At 34.6% G+C, this 12,632-nt stretch overlaps 1 protein-coding gene across 1 annotated transcript; it reads right to left on the reverse strand.

The window, feature by feature from the left end:
* Nucleotides 1–3,377: 3,377 nt before the first annotated feature.
* LOC138137068 (uncharacterized) lies at nucleotides 3,378–8,145 on the reverse strand. The gene is made up of 12 exons (XM_069056359.1): nucleotides 7,921–8,145; nucleotides 7,565–7,865; nucleotides 7,127–7,503; nucleotides 6,732–7,067; nucleotides 6,533–6,680; nucleotides 6,148–6,479; nucleotides 5,156–5,407; nucleotides 4,807–5,107; nucleotides 4,381–4,757; nucleotides 3,996–4,331; nucleotides 3,794–3,941; nucleotides 3,378–3,740 (listed from the first exon to the last, which is right to left on the reverse strand). The coding sequence occupies exons 1-12, from the start codon at nucleotides 8,053–8,055 to the stop codon at nucleotides 3,427–3,429; spliced, it is 3,357 nt and encodes a 1,118-aa protein (XP_068912460.1). The 5' UTR covers nucleotides 8,056–8,145; the 3' UTR covers nucleotides 3,378–3,426.
* Nucleotides 8,146–12,632: the final 4,487 nt, after the last annotated feature.

The raw sequence follows: 12,632 nt of genomic DNA on the forward strand, positions 1-12,632 counted from the left end.
TTGTGACGGCGATTAAGTGGTGTCAGCCAAGTGGTGTTGCTGGCCTTGATTTCTGAATAGTTAATTTGAATAATTAGCTTATTAAATAATAATATTTCTTCTTGCACCGGTTTGGCTCAAAGCGAATATAAGAAACGTCATGATATATTCGCTAAAATTATACACATGAATTTAGCTGTTAAATTCAACTTATTAAAGGATACACAACCACATTATATTTATAAATCAGAAAGTTGTTTGGAAAATGACAACTACAAATTATATTTTGATCGTATAGTTTTAACTGACATTCATATTAAGCATAACAGACCAGACATTATTATTTTAAATAAACAACAAAAGCAAGCATATCTTTTAGATATAGCTGTTCCAAATTCACACAATATAACACAGACATATAACACAAAAATTAATAAATATTTAGAACTCTCCGTTGCTGTGAGAAATCTTTGGTGTTTAGAAAAAATTTCGATTTTACCACTCATAATTTCAGCAACAGGAATAGTAGCGCAATCTCTTTTTAAAAATTTAAAAATGTTGGACTTAAAGAACACATTGGTGGTTGAAATTCAAAAAGGTATATTATTGTACTCATGTCATATCGTGAGAAAATTCCTTAACATTAACACAGAACATAAAACACAAAAAAGTCAAAATGTGGAGGCGAGACGCCGGTAATTATGTTGATAAGCACTGCACTATTACTTGATAGTAATGTCCGTAATAGTGTATGTACTCCGGCAAAATTGCTGTGCCGCCGGGTGGTAGAGGGTTAATAATATTATTTTTTCACGATCGGGAGTAGAAATCAACTTCTCGGATGTCAACGTCGTGACAGAAGTAGAGCATTTTCTCCCTAGGGAGCAAATATTTGCTCCCTGGGAGTTTTCATTTTTTTGACAGTTGTGACAAAAATCTAATGGGAGTTTTCATTTTTTTGACAGTTGTGACAAAAATTTAATTGTGTTGTCAAGGCAACTACTAATTCCATTAAATTCATCGAAAGATGACAACTCATTTGTCATCATTTTTTTATTCTTAAAATTTGAGATTTTTGTGCTGTTTCTACTCCCTACCGTGAAAAAAATAGTATATATACGTCTGGAGAGAATGCTTATTTTTCCCTCGGTGCTTTGTAGCCCTCGGGCTTCGCCCTCTGGCTACAAACTGCACCTTAGGAAAAATCATGCATTTCTCTCCCTCAATATATAATATACTATTATTCGTAAAGAAAATTTTCCGAAGGGAAACATGTTAGATCATCTAATTGTGAAAGCTGTGAAAATATTCGTATTATCTGAGTTATCTGGTTTAGGAATTTTTATTTTTACATCACAACAAAATACATTCATAATTACATTTTCTAAAATGCAATTTTTGTATTGTAAAACAAAAATGTTATGTAATTATGTTATTAATATAAAATTTCATCTTTTCTAAAAGTGTTTATAATTATTGTAATCAATGCTTCTGGAAATATGGTGTCTGACGAAATTAAATTTGACAAAGGTTTTGAAGTAACTCATACAACAAAGAGTAAACACCATCCAAAAATAATAATTGTGTACGTCAAATCACACTTGCTTTCGCCTATTGAACCTCCATTCTTTGGGAAAAAATCAACATTGCCCTTTAAGTTGTTATTAAATTGTTCTGGAAAGTGATGATTGCGTCTTTTGGTGTAAAATTTTCAAAAGCTTTGACATCCACGGCGGTAATGCGATTCCCACCTAGTACTATGGTTGCTCCATCTTTGTGAAGAAAGTGAAAAGCAGAACGACCAATCGTTTCTATTTCGTTGCGTCTCAAATGTAAATCAATCAAATTTTGTAAGTTCAGGAAAGCTTCAGGATTCATATCTTGGATCAAATTATCATCTAAAGAAATCTTTTGCAATTCGGTTAAATTTACAAAAGATTCGTTTTCTACAATTTCAATTTTATTGGATGATAAATCGATAATTTCGATGACGTGGTTTTGAAATGTATGTTTCTTAATAATTGTTATTGGGTTCCAGCGAATTACAAATGAGGTGAATATTTGTAAGCCCCTCAAGATATTCTCCTCAATTTCTTCAATGCTACAGCGGTTCACATAAACATCCGAAAAAATATTTGTAATGTTAAAAATATTGTTGCACAATTTTTTCATACTACAGTTGCTAATTGTTAGCGTTGAAAGCCTTCTTGTTGTCGAGACGATATTACGAGTACATTGTTCTTCGGATTGACATCCATTTTGAGGCAAAAGCATAGAATTAATCACTTCTGCTGAAAAATCTTCACATCCATTTCTAGGTATGAGAAAGAACAACAGAAATATAATTTCACCGAAGAAACTTGACATGCTGTTCACAGCGATCGCCTCTAACTATTGAACCTTACATTCACATTTAGTTGTCGTTGGCGGTTGCCATATAATATAACAGTCTTAATCCATTTCTTTTTTTTTAGTGCCCCACTTGTTGGATAATTCCGTAATGTACGAGTATAAGTGAAGCAGTAAGTAATAAATTTGATACAATTTTGCTGGAAGAATAATAATAATTGTGGCATCAATATTATAGAAAAAGTAATATTTAAGACTTAATACATGCAGACTTGCTACATCGTTACATTAAAATTTTAATACTCACTCGAGGCAATCAATAATTATAGAGATTTGATTAATTTTGAATTTTGAAAGTATTACATTTTTCTAAAACTTGTAAAACGCTGCAGCAACTACTTCTAAATATAATCGAAATATTCAAACTTTTGGTTGTCAGAAAGTCCTTGCGGTAAAATATTTTTTATGTTTCCAATCAATGGATGCATGTGCAGGTATAAAATTTTCAAAAGTATCCACATTGATGATGCCATTGCGATTCACTATGATTTTTATATTGTTTTGTGAAAAAACAACAAGGGTCTGGACCGATTTTTTTATTTCATAATGACACTTGGAAAAAAATCAAGTTTGGTAAGTTCAAAAAACTTCAGGATTCAACTGTTGCATCAAATTGTTTCCCAAAATATTTTTGCTCAATTTAAGTAAGTTTGCAAGACATTTATTTTCTATTCTTTCAATTTTGCTCCACGGCAAATCAATTGCCTTCAGATTATGGTTCTGAAATGTGTGTTTTTAGTAATTGTAAGTGGGTGATGTATTACTGCAAATTTGCCAAATATTTGTACGTTGTTCAAATTCTTCAATTGCTCGTTGTCTAATAATAAGTAACGAAGTCAAACTAGAGATGTTGAAAATATTGTTGCACATTTCCTCTTGTAAATATTACATCAACAGTTTCGTCTGAAACTGAGCGCCCCTTGTCTCAAGAGTAAAATTTATTGTTCTTTACATCCGTTGACAGTTAAAATCAGAAAATAACAGCAAGATATTTTACAAGTTTTGTTTTATTGTCAAAATGCCAACAAGAATTGGGAGTTACAGAGCTTTCTTGGCAGCTGGACTATTGACATAAATCTCCTTCCAGAAGTTTAGCCTTTCGGAGTAAGGGTTCGTCCTTGCCACCAAATCCTTCCCAATGTCTAGATAGTCAAGCTCTTTTCCCGTTACCGGTTTCCAGACAACATCCAACACCAAGTCATTTTTGTCCGGTGTTGGATTTCCATATTTTGCAAAATTTGTCCACAACTTGACGAATCTTGTGACAGATTTTTCTTCGATGCTACCAGGTTCAATTTTGGGAGAAGCGAAATGTTTGAAGAGGTAACCAAGATCGTCACAGTGAGACACTCCTGAAGAAGGACTTGTCAAAACTCCATTTGCAAATATTTGAAAATAGTATCACCTGGTACTGTAGCTTTGGTAATTTTCTTAAAGAAATTGAGTTCTGTCTCGATCGAGACTTGGTACAGATAAGTGGGAGCTTTGGAGACATAATACTGGTTTAGAACAGTATTGTAGATTCCATCGAGAAACATTACATCAGTCATCAACTGAAAAAGATTTTCTTTTACTCAATGCTCAAAGAAAAGCTATTATTCACTGACGTCATATCTCTTCGAGATATTTTTCTGCGACGGTTCTTCATCTCCAAAATAGAATTTCTTAATTTTGGTCGCCAGAGCTTGACTTTCAACAGTTCCGGGTTCATATCCAAGACCCCATGGAATTAAATCTTCTATAGTTGGTCGATCTGGATTATTCAGGTCTTTGAACACCTCGAAGCACATTCCTTCGCTGCTGGTGAATCCAATCATGAATGGAACTTGATGGAATTTCTTTTCCGCCAAAAGAGTGACAGGTTCGTCTCGTAGGAAAGCTGGTTCATTCGAATTCTTCTCCACCACCACACCAAATGGTCTGAGCTCGCTCGCGCCGATGTTCTAAAATCAGAAATCAGTCTAGTGTTTCAGCATTTTCATCCACAAATACGTTTCTAATTTTATTTTGTACTTCGTAAAGTTCTTCCACTGAGTTCTTCATCAAGAATCGAAGAATACTCTTCTCGTCCGAGGTTTCGAGGTTCAAATCTTTGGCGATTCTCGTCAGTCCTGGTGTTGCTTGGACCCAAGGGTTTAAAGCACAACCACTTTGAGCGATGGCTTTATGGAAGAGACCTTTGCTCATTGGTGACAAGAGCAACAGATGGATCGCAGCTCCTCCTGCACTCTCTCCAAAGATCGTGACGTTGTTGGGATCTCCACCGAACTTGTCAATATTCTTCTGCACCCATTTCAAGGCCATCACCATGTCCTTCATCCCAGCATTGCCTGGTACTCCCAACGAAGGATCTTCCAGTTGCAAAAATCCTAAAACAAGATTGCCACAAATTATTGTTATTTTGCATCTCAAACTCACCTAAAATTCCGAGACGATAGTTTATAGTAACCATGACAACATCTTCAGTGATTAGATAATCAGCGGCGTACAGATCTTCGCTTCCCGAACCAAAAACGAAACCTCCACCGTGAATCCAGAAAAGAACCGGACGCAAATTTTTCTTCTTTTCATCAAGAATCGTCTTCGTGTAGACGTTTAGAACTAAACAATTTTCACTTCCCGAGATGATTTCTGGTCTGTACATGTCGCGACTGTAACAAATATCTCCTTCTTTGGAGGCATCGAAAATTCCTGTCCATGGTTCAGGAGGTTGAGGAGACTGAAAATTATATTTTTACGAAAGTTAATTACTCAGAGAACATTTTACTTTGAACCTAAGGTCACCAAGTGGGGGCTTGGCGTATGGTATTCCTTGAAATTTATAAAAAGTTTCTCCACGTATGTTGACCCCGGTACTACCACGAAGTTTACCTTGATCAATGTTCACTTCAGGTTGTACCATTTTACGACGAATTAAGAAGACACTTTCTTCGTGGTGTGGATATTGCAAACTGAGGAATGATTCCTGCGAGTGCTTATTTGCTGTGATAAAAGTGTTTGCATCCAGATAAGAATAGTGCTATCTCCTTTATCTCTTTCTTACACTTAATATAATCAGGAAACATAATTTTATCATTAAATAATATTTACTTAACGCGTTGGTTTGTTAAAAAAATTACGTAAATAAAAATATTTGTAAGGTATTTTAACTTATTGTTGAGGTTGAGCAAAAACAGAAATTAAACAATTCAGAAGAATATAAACAATTTAACCTTTAACATCTTCGTGATTGTGCTGCCTCAGCCGCAAGCGGCCTCGCGACAATTTTTCTCTCGATACGTTAAAGAATGATTTCGCGGCCTTGATATGCAAAGAACTAATTAGTGATTTGGAAATTTATTATTTAACACTTTCTCATAATAAACCGCTACATCTCGTATAGTGTGAATTTATAATGTGCAGTTTTTAGCATAAAATGGACATTGAGCTAAATTCATCTCAGTAAATGGAGCTTAAAGCCCAATATGTGGATCTACATTGTTAACGATTACCAAAATTGTTAATGCATGATTTGATGTGTTTAGCTCTTACACGTTTCAGTGCATTTTGCGTGCATTAATATCCAATAATTCACACACTAATATTGCACTGAACCAATCGCTATTTATTGATAAAATAATTATGTATTTGGAGGTTTTTTTACTGTGTCATCTTAAGATAAAGCAGTTTTGCTTTTTCTAAAAGAAAACTAAAAAGTTGTTGCATTTTAATAACATGTGCTTTATTTTTGAAAATGTAATAAAAGATATGAAATAATTAAAAAGGTATCACGTAGGCGGTCTCAGGTTTCTTCGCAGCTGGACTATTGACATAAAGTTCCTTCCAGAAATTTAGCCTTTCGGGATAAGGGTTCGTACTTGGAATCAGATCCTTCCCAATGTCTAGATAATCAAGCTTTTTTCCCGTTACCGGATTCCAGACAACATCCAACACAGAATCATTTTTGTCCGGTGTTGGATTTCCATATTTTGCAAAATTTGTCCACAACTTGACGAATCTTGTGACAGATTTTTCTTCGATGCTGCCAGGTTCAATTTTGGGAGAAGCGAAATGTTTGAACAGGTAACCAACATCATCACAGTGAGACGCTCCTGGAATAAGACTTGTCAAAACTATATTTGCAAACATTTAAAAATAAAGGCACCTGGTACTGTAGCTTTTGTAATTTTTTTAAAGAAATTGAGATCTGTTTCGATCGAGACTTGGTATACATAAGTTGGAGCTTTGGAAACATTGAACTGGTTCATCACAGTGACATAGATTCCATAGATGAACATCACGTCAGACAACAACTGAAAGATATTTACCATTATTCTGCTAGAGCAAAAAAAATATTTTCCCACGTCATATTTCTTCGCTGCATTTCTTTGCCACTGTTCTTCATCTCCAAAATAGAATTTCTTAATTTTAGCTGCAAGAGCTTGATGTTCAGCACTTCCTGCTTCATATCCAAGGTTCCATGGAATTAGTTTTTCTACAGGTGGCCAGTCTGGATTTTTAGGATCTTTGTAGAGGTCGAAACAGATTCCTTCACAACTAGTGAATCCTGTCATAAAGGGAACTTGATGGAATTTCTTTTCCGCCAAGAGCTTCATGGGCTCTTCTGGTAGGAAAGCCGGCTCATTAGAATTCTTCTCCACCACCACAGCGAATGGTCTCAACCCGCTCGCCGCCATATTCTAAAATCCATGATCAGTTTAGTAGTTATTATTTGACTTGAATTGTGATTTAGAAGTACATCTATTATTTTGTTCTGGAGTTCGTAAAGCTCTTCCACTGTCTTTCCCATCAAGAACTTGAGAACACTCTTCTCGTCAGAGGTTTCGAGGTTCAAATCCTTGACGATTCTCTTCACTCCTGATGTTCCTGGGACCCAAGGATTAATAGCACAGCCACTTTGAGCGATGGCTTTGTGGAAAAGACCTTTGCTCATTGGTGACAAGAGTAGCAGATGGACCGAAGCTCCTCCTGCACTCTGTCCAAAGATCGTGACGTTGTTGGGATCTCCACCGAACTTGTCGATATTCTTCTGCACCCATTTCAAGGCCATGACTATGTCCTTCAAACCAGCATTGCCTGGTACTCCTAGCGAAGGATCCTCCAATCGCAAAAATCCTAAAACACGATTGTAATAAATTATTTTTATTTTGCATATCAAATATAAACACAAACTCACCTAGAATCCCAAGACGATAGTTTATACTAACGATCACAACATCTTCAGTAATTAGATAATCAGGGGAGTGCAAATCTTGGCTGCCTGAACCAAGAACGAAAGCTCCTCCATGGATCCAGAAAAGAACCGGACGCAAATTTTTCTTTTTTTCGTCTGAAATCTTCTTGGTGTAAACGTTTAAAACTAGACAATTTTCGCTTCCCAGGACGAGCTCCGGTTTGTACGTGTCACAAGAGTAGCAATTATCTCCTTCTTTGGATGCATCGAACACCCCACTCCACTTTTCAGGAGGCTGAGGAGCCTAGAATAAAAATTAGTACAAGTTCTTAAACGTAAAGCGTAAAACTAAATCTTACCTTGAACCTGAGGTCACCAAGTGGAGGTTTGGCATATGGTATTCCTTGGAATTTGAGAAAATGTTCTCCACGGATGTTGGTTCCGGTGGATCCGCGGAGGGTACCTTGTTCAACTGTCACTTCAGGTTCTAACATTTTGCAACAGTACGAATTTAGTAGAGAGCTAATAATTTTTGGTCCTGTTTGTTTAATGCCAGTCTATGTCAGTGCAATATAAACCAATTACTGAAAATGTCAAATCATTATTAACTGATTCCTTTGGTGCCTTTGAGTGAAGTGTTATCAGAAATAGTATCTAATCTGTTCTTTTTTACTATCATTACATTGCATAATGCTATGTACCTTGAAAGTAGATAAGAGGGGCCGATTCTCTCATTCTAGACGGAAGTTCATTATTATTCAGTAAACAGAATATAGTATATTAAAGAACGAGTGTTATAAGGGTTGATTTGGTGCACGAGTCCCAAGTGTAGAAAACGAGCCGTAGGGGAGTTTTCTATGGAACGAGTGCGCCAATGCCCTTATAAAACGAGTTTTTTATGAGAATTTGCACCTTTGTTTTAATTTTTAAATAAAAAAATTAAATACTCAAATTCTAGGTAATTTTGTATTAATTGGTAATTCAAGGCAACGAATGCAACTACATCTGCAACAGATGTTAAAAAGTAAAGTTAGAACATTTGGACATTTTTTCGTGTAAATGACAATCAAAATTTTCTTAGAGATCCATTAAACTACGAGTGCTTTAATAGATAGCCATAAACGACTCCAAATTGAATACAATAATAGACCTATTAGAGACGCAAATTCTAAAAAATATGTTTCAGTTTAAGTTTTGCTGTGTAATTTCCTTAATATAATATCTTAGAAAATAAAACATCAGGATTGCTAATTGGATCAAACTAAAACAGAATTTATACAGGGTCCCAGAACTCGCCGATCAAACTTAGCGTGGGTTTTCCTTGATGGTAATGAAGGTAAAAAACGTTTAGAAAAGTATTGAGGGTGCAACGGCTTTTTAGTTATGAATTAATTAAATTGATCAATAGAGCTCGATCTAATTTTTCCTTTACGAGAAATTTGAGTCTCTTCCCACAATTGCCAAGCAACGTGTAATTCGTATAAATAATAAAAATTATTTTCAATATTTATCTGGTCGACTTGTCGGAACAGACGTCAAAAGTGACAGCTACTTTTTGAATACGACGTTTTTTGTTCTACGAGCCCTTTAAACATCGATTAAAATCTTTAAAATTAGCTTGACGTTTTAGTTATGAAAGTCATACTGTTTTTTTTTTAAGTTGAATCTTTACTAGAACATCAAAGACGAATTCAGTTAATTGATTGATTCGGATCTACCTGACCATGTTAACAGTTGTATTGGTTCTCGAAAATATTTCATACAATGTTGGAGCATTTTTATCAGTTTTAGAGTAAAATTAAATAGAATCACAGTCAGTTTGGATTTAGCAAGTCTGCATGTCTTAAAAGTCTTAAGTATTACATTTCCTATGATATTGATATCACTATTATTTGTTTAGCAAATTTATTACTTACTGCTACACATTACAGGATTGACCAACAAGTGTTACACTAAAGCACAAAAGAAATGATTTAAGTCTCTTATGTGGCAACCGCAACCGAAACAACTAAATGTGAAAGTAAAGTCCAACAGTTCGAGGTGAGCGTTGTGAACATCATGTTAATAATCTCTTTGGGTATAATTCTATTTCATTATTTGTGTATCAAGGCTAAAAGTGCATATTTTGAAAACAGGCGAGGACAAAAGGCACTTTTTGGCCGAGATGCGCATTACATTTTTTAGGTGACCGCACGAACTACAAAGCAAAAGACATCACTGGGAAAATTACAAATTTATTTTGTATCTACTTTTTTCAAATAAATACATTTATTAATACCCATTAACAGTTTTTTTTTTTAGTATTTTTTATCAGCTTCCCAACAAAACGAGAAATTTACTATTTACAATCGAATTATGTACTTATTTACATAATTTACGGTGACAGGACAATAATTGCGTTTATCATCTGCGATGTCCGACGACGTATTAGACATTTATGCATCACTTTCGCTGTTGTATTACACATTTCTTCATCATGCTGTTCCTATTGGTTATATGAACGTTCATTTTCTTATTATGCACCAAATAAGCACCAGAAACAATGCTTTTTCGCGCAAATAAAATACTTTATTTAAATTTTATTGTAAAATTTTCATTTGTTTTCAGTCGGTTTACTTGGTTTTGTCGGTGTCGTTGTTACCTTACTAAACAGACCAACAGATGGCACCATGGTCCAGAGTCAAAAAAGTGCGGCCGAAAAAGAGTTACTTTTCATCTTCTTGGGAGTACGTAAAATCAACTTTTTCATTAAGGGTGCCTAAAAAATATATTAATGCTAAAAACAGTACCTGCACGGCCTTAGAATATTTAAAATTGATTGATAATTATATTTTTGTGGTTTAAAGATAAAACATTTTCAAGTAAATGACAAGTATATGACAGTTCCGACAGTATAATAATCTAAACACATTTCCCTCGGCAAAATTTCTTTTGGGAACACAATCATTACCTGATTGGTTTGTGATTAATCAATTAAATTAGCTATTCAGAAACCGCATACATGAACTGATTAAAAACTCAAAACTTCCTCTCTCTCTCACTCTCTCGCTCTCTCTCTCTCTATGTCCTTTCACTCCTAATGGAGTATAGGACTCGCATTTCTTGGCTCAACGCAAAAGACTAAAAACTAACCAAGTTAATATTTATTTCAAGCCACCACATTAATATAATTTCTAATTTAATTCTGTGCATTGTTTTGGTAATTGTCAAATATAACAAAGATGATTTTTTCTTCAGTCAAATCTTCACTCAAACATTAAAAACCGATACCGTTTATTCTCTCCAGCTCTTCCTGTTTTCGGCCATTGATTGATTCGGATCTATCTGACCATGTTCAGTTGTGTTAGTTCTCTAAAATATTTCACAAATTGTTGTAGCCAATTTTATCATTTTTAGAGTAAGATTAAATAGAATCACAAAATCAGTTTGGATTTGGAAAAGAATGTAGTAACACCTACATGATGCACCAAGTCTGCATGTCTTAAGTATAACATTTTCTATTATATTGATTTCACAATTATTCTTTCAGCAAAATTGTATCAAATTTATTACTTACTGCTACGCTTGTAAATTATGGAATTGCCCAACAAGTGTGACACTAAAGCACAAAAGAAATGCATTAAGCTTATATATGGCAACCGCAAACGACAACTAAATGTGAACGTAAAGTCCAATAGTTCGAGGTGAGCGTTGTGAACAGCATGTTAATCTTCTTGGGTGAAATTATATTTCTGTTGTCCTTTCTAATACCTAGAAATGGATGTGAAGATTTTTCAGCAGAAGTGATTAATTCTACGCTTTTGCCTCAAAATGGATGTCAATCCGAAGAACAATGTACTCGTAATGTCTTTTCAACAACAACCCCCTCAACGCTAACAATTAGCAACTGTAGTATGAAAACATTGTGCAACAATATTTTTAACATTACGAATATTTTTTCGGATGTTTATGTGTACCGATGCAACATTGAAGAAATAGAAGAGAATATCTTGAGGGACTTACCAATATCCCACACATTTTCAATTACGTCGAACCCAATAACCATTATTAAGAAACATACATTTCAAAACCACGACATCGAGACAATCGATTTATCATTCAATAAAATTAAAATAATAGAAAACGAATCTTTTGTAAATTTAACTGAATTGCAAAAGATTTCTTTAGTAGATAATTTAATCCAATATGTGAACCCTGAAGCTTTCTTGAATTTAGAAAATTTGGTTTATTTACTTTTGACACGCAACAAAATAGAAAGGATTGGTCGTTCAGCTTTTCACTTTCTTCACAAAGATGGAGCAACCATTGTACTAAATGAAAATTACATTACCACCGTGGATGTCAAAGCTTTTGAACATTTTACACCAAAAGATGCAATCATTAGTTTGCAGTGCAACTTAATAACGACTTTACCACAAGGTCTTTTCGACAATCGTACGTTTAAACATATCGACTTGTCGTTTAACAAAATTCCCGCAAAGCCGAAAAATCCTTTTTGCAACAACTGCAGCGTTGAACAATTTATTATCAATGAAAGTGTTCCCAATGAAAACACTACTTGGCAACCTTCACAATTCCTAAGGGGTAATGTTCCTTTTTTCCCAAAGAATGGAGGTTCTGGAGGCGAAAGCAAATGTGAGGCCACATACACAGTTATCATTTTTGGATTGTGTTTACTCATTGTTATATAAGTTGCTTCAAAAGCTTTATCAGATTTGACTGAGTAAAATATTATACTCGTATTTCCAGAAGTAGTAGTTAAAATAATCTAAGCACTTTTAGAAAATGTTATTATGAATGTATTTTGTTGTGATGTAAAAATAAAACTTCCTAAACCAGATAAGTGGTCTACATTTTTCGACAATAAACGATCTAACATGTTTCCCTTCGGAAAATTTTCTTTACGAATAAATAATAAAAATTATTTGTTCGATACCTCCCTAGAAAGTGGGTCTGTATCCATGGTTACCAGTGAGTGAAGGTTCCACTTTCGCTCACGCACTTTCGCTCACGTACTTTCGCTCACGCACTTTCGCTCACGCACTTTCGCTCACGCATAATTGAAATTCGA

The sequence above is a fragment of the Tenebrio molitor genome, chromosome 8 (genome assembly GCF_963966145.1).
Source record: "Tenebrio molitor chromosome 8, icTenMoli1.1, whole genome shotgun sequence".
In the NCBI taxonomy this organism is placed as follows: Eukaryota; Metazoa; Arthropoda; class Insecta; order Coleoptera; family Tenebrionidae; genus Tenebrio; species Tenebrio molitor.